Source organism: Epargyreus clarus, unplaced genomic scaffold, assembly GCF_041222505.1.
Source record: "Epargyreus clarus isolate Ecla_fem2 unplaced genomic scaffold, WU_Ecla_fem_2.2 ptg000024l, whole genome shotgun sequence".
In the NCBI taxonomy this organism is placed as follows: domain Eukaryota; kingdom Metazoa; phylum Arthropoda; class Insecta; order Lepidoptera; family Hesperiidae; genus Epargyreus; species Epargyreus clarus.
This window is the reverse complement of record NW_027332231.1, coordinates 9,559,887-9,571,239: the sequence shown is the minus strand read 5'-3', so window position 1 is coordinate 9,571,239 and position 11,353 is coordinate 9,559,887. Positions and strand designations below refer to the sequence as shown.

The 11,353-nt window shown below is 35.1% G+C and overlaps 1 protein-coding gene across 4 annotated transcripts in view; it reads right to left on the bottom strand.

Annotated features, from left to right (window-relative positions):
• Positions 1-3,551: 3,551 nt before the first annotated feature.
• Positions 3,552-11,353, bottom strand: part of Hnf4 (Hepatocyte nuclear factor 4) — a 61,546-nt gene continuing 53,744 nt past the window's right edge. For all 4 annotated transcript variants that reach the window (XM_073086789.1, XM_073086790.1, XM_073086791.1 and 1 more), the window contains exons 4-9: positions 9,007-9,134; positions 6,924-7,070; positions 6,053-6,173; positions 5,140-5,271; positions 4,446-4,682; positions 3,552-3,786 (exon numbers count right to left, since the gene is read on the bottom strand). In XM_073086789.1, the coding sequence (XP_072942890.1) occupies positions 3,623-3,786; positions 4,446-4,682; positions 5,140-5,271; positions 6,053-6,173; positions 6,924-7,070; positions 9,007-9,134 (929 nt within the window). In that variant the 3' untranslated portion in view covers positions 3,552-3,622. The remainder of the gene's footprint in view (positions 3,787-4,445; positions 4,683-5,139; positions 5,272-6,052; positions 6,174-6,923; positions 7,071-9,006; positions 9,135-11,353) is intronic.

The window sequence follows — 11,353 nt, the reverse complement described above, 5'->3', positions numbered from 1 at the left end:
TCATCTAACAGTTTATTACATGTTGTACTAATAAATATGTATATGAAGTAAATATTTACAATTCTTATATAGGTAGTGTGGTAAATGTAAAAACAAATAAATACAAATAAACATTTTAATATACATCACGTTTTCTTTATTTATTGTAGTGACCTAAAATAATCTTTTTGACATAATCTACTTAAGACACTAAAATGAATGAATCCTCTTTTTACCATTTTCCATAATCCTGTCATATGCCAAATTGTAAACTCTTACATCTGTCAGGCAATCACCATGATTATTTTTAAATATATTTTGTATAACAGTCATGGAAGTGATGGTTGCTGTGTATATACTATTGCTTGCTATGTCTGCAGTGTCCGCTTTATCCGTTATATACTTATACTGCAAAAATAGAGGAAACAGGAGAAAAGGATACATAGATGTGGATGAAAAACCTTGACTATCCAAGAACCCAAGCCTAATATAACGATTAAATCGCAGATTACCAGCACTTACAACCATTTTGAGGAGGTTCGCCAAATAAAAGCATAATTACGTAACAGATTATTTAATTTCTATAATATAATCTATCAAAGTTCGTAACATGTATGTACAATTTCAACAATACACCTCTTTAGGACAATAAGGCACCTATGTTACTTATAGTAAATTCTAAATCGCTTCAAACCCATCACATGATCTAGTACCCTACAAAACTTTCACCATAATAAGGTAAACGTATATAAACACTACGCAACAATGATTTTGAATTGAGCATTTCACATGATATTAATAGATAAATTATTTTACAATAACAAAAGAAACATTTTTGGAAACAATAATAATCTATGTTCATAACGACTGCATTCTACTCATTACACAAAAAATATCGAAGATATAATTCCAAATTATTAAATAAATACCTATCCACGGAAAAATAAGATAATTGATGTTAATTTGCCTCTCACCAAACAACAATATTTATCAAACGATTACATACTAATAGTAAAAGAATCATAACCGTCACCTACGACTATCGCTACTGGTAACTAAAAATAAACATACACGTGCCCGCAACACACTTTCAGTAACACGTAATCATCAAATCAATCTATTTCATTATATATTAATGTGTATGCTGCTCAATTCGCAGATATAATTGTAATTACCACACAATTGAGTAATATAGTCGAAAAAAATCGACTATGATTATAAAAATATTTGTAGATTTTATTTAACGCAGAGATTTTTTTTACAGTATTATCTCTGATTACATTTACAACATTACGAACATAAGTTAACTATGTGTTAAAATTATTATGCACATGAATTTTGGGAAATCAGGTATGACGCGAATAAATTAAAATGGGTCTATAATAATAAGCATATGGCTTATATGCATGGTGGTATTCATTACATTTATATCACACAAGTAAAAGTGAAAACGTGTATTGGGCATTCATAGAAAAATAAATTTTCATCTTTCAACAACATCCAATATAAAAAGTAATCTTAACAAGTTCACCTTGGTAGATTTGAACAGTTCTCCACTAATGTAAACACGTTATATAATTTATATATTTATATAGATAAATAACTTTAGTGTAAGAAACTCTTACTACTCCTTCATTTCACATTTTGTTAAAATAATTCCAACCTTGTTACTTACGCATAATCTTACATACTCAGAAATCACAATTACTTTAGTTTTCGATTTAGAAGATGTTTAATTTTAAATTCATCTCACACAGCCGAGCGACACTATTCACTCTTACTACAAAATACCTAAGTCTAATATAAGAATAAATAGTCATGCATTTTATAAGGCAGAAGTGTATACAAAATAGTTTTCGTAATGTACGTAAGTGGTACGTCACAAAGTATTAAAATGCAGTCTATTTAACGTTAGTTGTCAATGTTGGCTATAGGCACATGTAGTTAGCACCAAATAGGATAAAAATACCTTATAACACTACACTATTGCTTTTAGGCAGAAATAAGCCTAGTGTTGCCTCACTACATCCAAACCACGATAAAATATAGGCAAATATTAGACTTGTTTCTAATGTTTTAGTCCAATAATAACGGTATACATATTGCCAATATGGTATACATTATGTTCTTACATGGACTACATACTGAAATTTAATTATCACTGTACATTGAAATACAATACAATAAAATGTATACAATACATAAATATTACCACCAATATATAAATTAATATAAGCGCAGTCCGATTATTATAATCGAACATAGCATAACATAACAGAATATAAATATGTATAAAACATTTATAATTACTTTAAATGATTAAAACATCAAATATAATATGCTTAATATTAGCTACCTTATTGATAGAATTTCGAGCTAAAACCACCAATCTTAGACATTGTATAAATTGAACACATGATTTGTGTCTTTTGAAATATGTATATAAAAAAAAGTTAGAAAACTTGTATAATAGAAACTTCCAAAATAGTTACAAAATACCCACTGCCCTGGTAAATATTTTTTGATTCCGTTCAAAAAACATATAAGCTGATTTTTCTTTCTACTATAACATAGTAATGTCAGTTGTCTTTGGAACCCGCGAAGGATGCTCAGGGCTTCTGCTCAAAATGAGAAAACGACTTTACTTAAAGAGAAACGTTAATATTATTTGCCGCCAACTTGTAATTCGTACACAAACAATATGTAATTTTGTGTACACTGATTGTTCAATATGAAAAGAGGTTTCTTATTGTGTATTATTATAAAAATGTATATATTGGTTTTAAGGTCACTGTAGATAAACCTCCATTACGTTTCCCGAGTCGGGCAGTGTTATATAGATATATTTATATCATTGTAAATAGTTAATATATTATGAATATTTATAGATTTACATAAGGCACTATAGATTGACTTGATCTTTATTTACAGTAAACTCTTAACATTGCCGAACGAATCGATTAGACCCCTAATGCACTCACTTTCTGGTATTAAGCTGACTGTTAGCGTGCAATATTCTGCTATATATACCAGTTTATACTTTTCCATTTAAAAACAGTATATACGTATATCGAAGTTATTCTTCTTTGGTCGCGTTTGGATGATGTATAGTGTATACACATAATTTATTTGTTACACTTACTTACGACTATTAATTGTTTGCGGAGGTATACCATACCAAAGAAGTATAAATTGTCACATCTGTACTGTGTACGTAAGCACAATTTTTAACTATTCGTTTTTTCAAGCTTTTTTAATGCATAAAAATGTTAATTATATCAAAGAAGTACAACTTCTGTCTTCTGTACTGTTTTACAAATATTTTTTATTGGGGGTTACTTCAATCACTTCACTATTGCCTTCATACTACATCGGAGAGCAGCTACAATCTATTCAAGCACTTTCTTCACATAACACCGGAGAGCAGTAGCAGTAGTAGCAGCTTACATGTTGTCTTGTCTGTACTGTGTTATACACAAGATTTCTTGTTGGGGTCTCTTATACTTTACTATTGCCTTCATACTAACGGAGAGCAGCAGCATCAGCTCACATACTGGGCTCCTGCTACCGCTCCACATAACACCGTAGCGCAGCTCACATGTTGTGCTCCCGCTACCACTCCGTCTCCAGACACCGGCGTCGCTCACATGGCGGGCTCCTGCTTGAAGGGCACGGGGTCGAGGAAGGCGGGGTCGGGCAGCGGCAGCTGCGGCACGAGCGGCGGCGAGGCGGCCGACGACAGCGGCGAGCACGACTCCGCCGCCATGTCCGCCGGCGCCTCCTCCAGCGTCGCCTCCGTCGTCGCGCCTGGAATATTAAAAAACAATTTAATATCATTGGGATTATTTCTTAAAGTTTCAAAGAATGTTTTCTCATTCATTGCCTTACAGTAAGTATTATGTAACAACTATTTAACATATTGTGGTTAAAATAATCGCAGTGATTATGAAACTCGACCTCCCGATCGAGGGGTCCGAGGTTCAAATGCCAGACCTCTGATTTTTCAAAGTTAGAAATCAATTATCACTTGTTTAAAACAGTGAAGGAAAAGTTCGTGAGGAAACCAGCGTACCTGAGAAACTTGTAAAAAAAATATCAAAGGTATGTGAAGTCTAACAATACGCACTTGGCCAGCGCGGTTGACTATGATCAAACCCTTTTCATTCTGAGAGGAGACTCGTGCCTAGCAGTGGGACAATAATGGGTTCATGATGACGATTAAATAACGATATATTTTCTTTCTTATACTTAGTTAAAACGCTTGTTACGTTCGTTGCCTCACTATTTCTTAGCTACACATCGCTGCCGCCTTACCTCCTAGCAGCATCTCCTGCAACAGACTATCAACATGCGCGACACCAAACAGCTTCGCGAACTGTATCTGCTCGATCATCTGCCAGGTGATGCTCAGCAGCAGCGACAGGATTTAAACATAGCATAAAACATGACGTTGGTTGAGTCCTTACCTCCTAGCAACATCTCTTGCAGCAGACTATCAACATGCGCGACACCAAACAGCTTGGCGAACTGTATCTGCTCGATCATCTGCCAGGTGATGCTCTGCAGCGGCGGCAGGCAGAGCAGCAGCTCGCCGAAGCGGCCGCGGCCGTCGTACTGCCGGTCGCTGATGTAGTCCTCCAGGTTGATCTGGATCTGGTAGCGCAGCTGCTTGATCTTCTGCGGTTGCGAGAGGCCTTTCGCGTCTGGGGATGGAGGATCACGTTTTAATAGGCGATAGAAGTATAATTTTATTCGAAAAAAATATGAATAGTGACGTTAATGAAACAATTTTTTGGCATTTGTTTTACATAAACATGGGATAAGAAATTAAATTATTAACGATTAAGTTGTACATTTGACCTATTTTGAGAGCTATTTAATGTTTTAATTTTTTCATTACTATAAGTTCACTCTCGATTTATTTTCTGTAAGCTTTCCTTTGTTTATAATTTTCTAAGATTATATGCTTATATATATGTCATGGTATTTTCTGGGAAATAAGTTTTAAAAACGCATTTTTAACAGAAGTTTAACTATTGTTTATAACAAACATCATATAAGGTCACCATCCTGAAATTAACTGAGACTCACGGGAATAGTATGAGTAGTACTACACCACTACAAGGTACACTAATGATAATAAGCGCATGGTATACTAACTAGGATCAAAGAACACGATGGCCTTGAGACACGCGAACTCTGTGTCGTCGATGTCGATCTCCCGCAGCGGCTTCACGATCTCGTCCATCACTCGGATACCGATCATGCTTATGTCTATGTCCATTCTGCCATCTGGAATAATAAGAATAAATATTACACCCATCTTTCACTTACCTATAATTCACTCACTGGCATTTTAATCTTATATTATTTAACATTTTATTTATGTGTATGAGATGTTTATCAACAAATTTTATTGTAGTAGACTTTAATTATGATATGTATTAGGTATATATTTTCACTTAGCGTAATTCTTCTCATACGCACTCTATGAGCAGTTTGAATACGTCTAAGAGTTGACCATTAACAATGTGTCGCTCTCTCTGTCAATTCCCATTAGAACATTCTTGTGGAATATCCTTGGTTACTTAAATATTGTAAAGTAGTCCATGCCCAACGGTTTGACATAAAAAGATTTTAATTTGGTGTGAAAAATCTATGTAATGTAGTGTAAAGCGTGTTTATTCATATGAACTACGCGCAACTCTTATACAGTATACAGGATGAATTTTTCAAATTGGCCTTCAGGGCCAAATTCGGAATTATAAGGATTAGCGAAAAATGCTAAAAGGAGTTACGAGGCCGATTTTGATAAAAACTAAAACTACATCATTCGTTTTTTAAAACATCTTTTTCCCTAGCCGGGAATCGAACGAGTTCATTTTGAAAAAAAAATACATCCTTTATATTATTCCACTATCTGTATAGTGTTGTTTATAAGGATCAAATTCTGGAAAATCAATTCATGTCGATTAGACGTCCGCTCGACTTTTCCGTCGAACAAACCCGAAACCTTGCGTGCGGTGTGGTGATTACGGTGGTGTTACGCTAGTGTAGTTCGTAGCGGACGTACCGAGGTGGTGCTTGGTGATGATGCAGTTGTTGCCGAGCAGCAGGATGTCCTTGAGGTGCAGCGAGCGGCGCGCGCAGCCCAGCAGCAGGTGCTCGCCCGCGTGCGCGCGCAGCAGCGCCACCTGCACCACAACACAACACGTTACACAATTATATATTTTGAAGGTGGTAGAACCCTTTGTGGTTCGACTCCGGCGGCACCACTGCCACGCCACACCTATTTCTGCCTCATAACAGCAGTGCTAAGCGCTGCTGTGTTCCGTTGTGAAGGGTGTGGTAAGGGAGACATACTTTTCCGAGGCTTTCCAGCTTAGTCCTCAGGGGTAGCAGCGCATCTGTGGCCGACCTCAGGTAGGTATATCTAATCCTATCTGGGGTTGATTACAGATGTCCATGGGAGGCAGTAGCCACTTACCATCAGGTGGACTGCATGCTCGTCTGTTACTCCTATATTATAAAAAAAAAATAGTCCGCGCTAAACTTCTAGTCCGCTCTGAAGTTGTTGCGCGCAGGTTTACTTAACATACACTCCGTAAGGAAGGGGCGGTCTGCCCCGGGCTTTTGATCCTGGGGGGCCTAAAACACAGTTGCTAAAAAAAAAGGTCGTGAGCACCAAACAATCTAAGAAATGTGCATCACTCAAAAAAAGGTCCGGCGAATAATTTTATGACATTTGTCTTTTTGTCAAATCAAATAAACTTTTTACACTTTTGGGAGCCTCCATTCAACTTTCTACCCCGGGCCTCTGCCGACCTTAGTCCGTCACTGGCAATACTTTATCTTACTATAGGCTTGCGTTTGGCTGCAACGTTACCTGATGTTAAGTGAGATGCACATTACTAGTATTATTAACACTTAAGCATCCAACGCACCTGATCATCCAAATGTAGCTCCGTGAAAGCGGGGATGTATTTAGCCCACTCCACGAGGATGAGCAGCTGCTGCTTGATGGAGTCGCACACGTCGTTGATCTTCGCCAGCTTGCGGTTGTTGATCTCCGCGTCCGTCACGTTGTTTGTCTGTACACGACAAACAACACACACATCATTTTATATATAAGTTCGTATTATATACAAGTAAACAAGCATGCAGTCCACCTGATGGTAAACAACCACTGAACAAAGATGGTGGAATTATTAGCGACTCGACTCTGGCGGCATCACCGCCACACCTATTTCTGCCTCAGACCAGCAGCGTTAAACGCTGCTGTGTTTTGGTTTGAAGGGTGTGGTAGTCCTCAGGAGTAGCGGTGCATCCGTGGCCGACCTCAGGTAGGAATATATAATCCTATCTGGGGTTGATTACAGATGTCCATGGGCGACAGTAGCCACTTACCATCATGTGGACTGCAAGCTCGTCTGCTACTTCTATATTGTAAAAAAAAATATATAAATGTAAACAAGCATGCAGTCCACCTGATGGTAAACCATTGAACATTTGTAATTAGGTGAAGATGATATTATAATCCTACCTAATGTCGGCTAAAGATATATGCCTTGAGGATCAAGTTAAATGTTTGACTGACCCTTAAAACCAGTAGATTTAGCGGTAGTGTTTCTAGAGTGGAACCATGAAGGTTTGCAGGTTTGATCTCCCCAACCAGACATGTAAATGGTGCACGCTTAATTGACATGAGGACCCGAGTCACGAAAATTCTATAGTCTGATTCATAATTAGGTGTCCAAAGAAATGTCATTGTCAAAATTCGATTACAGGTATTCTAAACCTAAACAAATTAACAAGAAACGAAAAATTTCACAAAATTCAAGATAAAACAAAAACTTAATAACTGCACACAATTAAAAAAAAACGCGCTAAGAAAACTAGAAAAATTCGAGTTCGATCACGATCACAAAAATGAATAATATTAACTACGGAACTTAAAAATGGCGGCACAAAAAATGTTTTGGATGCCGATTGTGTGACCATTATCACAATTTAATTTTCTCTCATAAATCTTGTTTTTTTATTATTATTACTGTATGAAATGAAATTGAGTTAATATAAATATTGGAAAATGTGAATTGATTTTAATTTATTCAGATTATTATTTTATTATCGATGTATTAATTTAATATTGTCAAAAATAAGAAACTGCCATTTGACACATATTTTCTTGATAGGTCAACACCTTTGTTTACATTTTGGACACCTAATTATGAATCGGACTATAGTTAGTTTTACGTCATTTTAGCATAAAGATTTTTGGGAAACAAAAAGTAAAGCTAACGCACAAATACTTATAGGTACAAATGACATTAAGCCTTATTGATTATGTGATCCTTAGAGAATAAGGAATTAACAAAAGTACAATGCTAAAGATTCATTGTAAGACTCCAAAGTATAACAAATATAACAATTACAATTAATAACATGTCTTGTTACATTGTATTGCAGTTAATGCGGTTTGTTTTACATTTCATTGTTTTTTACACATTTGTAAGCTAATCGAGTTATAATACCAGTGTAGGTATATTAATTTTACTTTAATTAGAAGTAAATAATTATATATTACTAAGGAGCAGGATGTAATTATGTAATAAATTAATAGTAAAATCCTGTTTATTATGCATGTACAAAGTAGGAAATTACTATTTAAAGATAAAACTAATTAACATTACACTTCTTAGAGGCTGGTTACGCGTGTAAATAATTATAATAATAATAAGGGATATTTATTAAACAAATAAATAATTGGCCAAGTGCGATCCGAACTCGTACACGGAGTGTTCCGTGCCACCAATTTTAATTAATTATTTATTTTTAGTATTTGTTATCATAGTAGCCATAGGAGAAAAGGCATCGTTATACACACTCTGTTAAAAATTCAAGAGTCTACCTATTACGACTTAAGAGATAGTACACTGTGACAAACGGACAGAAAATGAAGGCTTAGTAATAGGGTTTAGTTTTTACCCCATTGGGTACGCAACCCTTAAAGTGTTATATTCTCACCTCGTCGATGACTTTTCTGCTGAGTAGTTCCGCATTGAGTAGAGAGACGACCGACAGTCCGTTCGCTTGCGTTGGTTCCTCGTACGACGGCCGCCTGCAGTTGATACGGTCTCTCTCGTTCTGGACAGCTGGGAATTTATCAATACAGTTTAAAATTAATTAAACGAAATTATGTGTTAGGAGTAAAGAATTACATGGGGTTTAGTAGTACAGTTTTATATATTGTCATGCGATAGAAAGTACGAAATGCTATTGTTTGAAGAGCGTGCATGCGGGCTACCTTACATACGAGTATGAGGTTACGATCTCAGTTCTCAAGGGAGCCAAGGTGCCAACACATCTGTGATCGCCTTCAGGTCTATATGGAGTTAATTTACTTCGTTACAAATGGTCATGGGTAACAGTGACCATTTACTATCAAACTGACTGCAGTTCGTTTGCTTTTTCAATGTTATAGATAATATATTATTGAGAAAATAAAGAATAATGATGGAAGCAGAATACTTTTAAGTAATTATTACTCGTATCGTTGACCCTTGAATTAGAAGTTTAGCACAATTTGGAGCTTAATCATAAGTGCACGTTGTGCAGTTATATAGGAGAAGATATTATTTAACTTTTAGCTTTTCTAGGTCATAATCTCATTATGTACTCTAAACTGGTGTCATACAAATACAAAAACAGTGAGAGAATTTAAATTAATAAAATGTATCTTATATTATAATCTTGTACACGTTCTTGTTTTTAATATATTTAAGTTGAATGTAAATATATCATTTTAGAATAAAAATCAAGGTTACGTTATGATACATTCATGATAATATGACACAAGACTACATGATTGTGTTAACGTTTTTTTTTAACTTTTTTCACACAAAGTAAACACGTGTTCACTATTTTGGTCTGAAGGGCTTGGTATTATTTTTATATTTTTTATTATGCTAGCGTGTACTCCAATCTTATCCTCAGGGAAAGCAAAACATAGCGGTGATACAACAAAGTCGGATGCACTTCAAAATGCACACGAGGTAGCACGGCTAGTCCACGTGGAAAACAGGAGCGGGAGGGCTCGTACAGAACGTCTGTATGTTCTCGCCGAACGCAAGACGACAATTGGTTGCACGAAACCACATTGAAAAGTCAACTCTGGTGGAATATTTACATCTACCCATCTAAAGTTGACAAGGATTGAACAAGTTCCCTGCACACTTAGTTGGAAAGCCTTGGAAAGTGTGTTTTCCTTACCACGCCCTCCAAACCAGAACGCAGTAGCGCCTAATATTGCTGTTATCAAGCAGAAAAGAATGTGACGGTGCTGCCGCCTTCGGAGTCGAAACAATCATTCTACCGCCATATTACGCAATAAATACATTATTACGACAAACACACAAGAAGTGAAATGAAAATGTAATATAATTGGTAATTTATAGGGCAAAAAATGGAGAACTATAGCTACATAAATATATTTGTAACAAAGATGTTACTCATCTCCCAAGTATTTGTAATAATTTCAATTAATTACAATACAATTCTCATTAATCATGGGCACTGAGTTGTGGTTAAATATAAACTATAGAATTACGGGATTTCTAGTAATATTAGCTGAAGACATTCATATGAATGGAATTTATTCTTATTACAGGAAGTTTGTAATGCCTACACAATAACATATATAATCTATATTCTGCGCGAGCATTCAGTTCAAAATATGGTATTATTTAAATAAATCCCAAGTGATTCAATCCGGTTCGTGTCGTGCCTAATTATATTTAATCTGTTTGCGTCTTAATGACAGGGCGGGTGATGGAAGAAATATTATAAATATGGCACTAATTAAGTTTGTAGAGCAATTATATTAACATTACTTGCATATCCTTGAGATAATAAATAACGGTTGCTCACATCTTTACGCGTTGTTTACTTCAAATAGATAATACAAAAAGATACATACCTATCAATGGAAATTTTCGGTGAATGAGTTTTTTATGAATTCAAGATAAGTGTGTAATTTTAAAACGATTGCTTTATAATCCTAAACTTTTATAAAATGTATAATTAGTTCCAAAATAAAAACAGAGTAAATACTGAATTATTTTTAACTATAAATGTAATTGATTATTTTGATAACAAATTTTGGAATTGTAGGTAATTAGAGTAATTTTTTTTTATGGAAAAGATGAAAAAGATTATAAAATAATTTAAAAAGTCTGTAGCATAAAAAAGTATTTTTGCTTTATATATATAATTTTTCATCATTATAAAAGTTTATAGACATGAGAATTTTTTATCGTTTTTTTTTCACAACATTCAGAAAGTCGGTATTTTGTTAAAACCCTAGTAAAAAGAC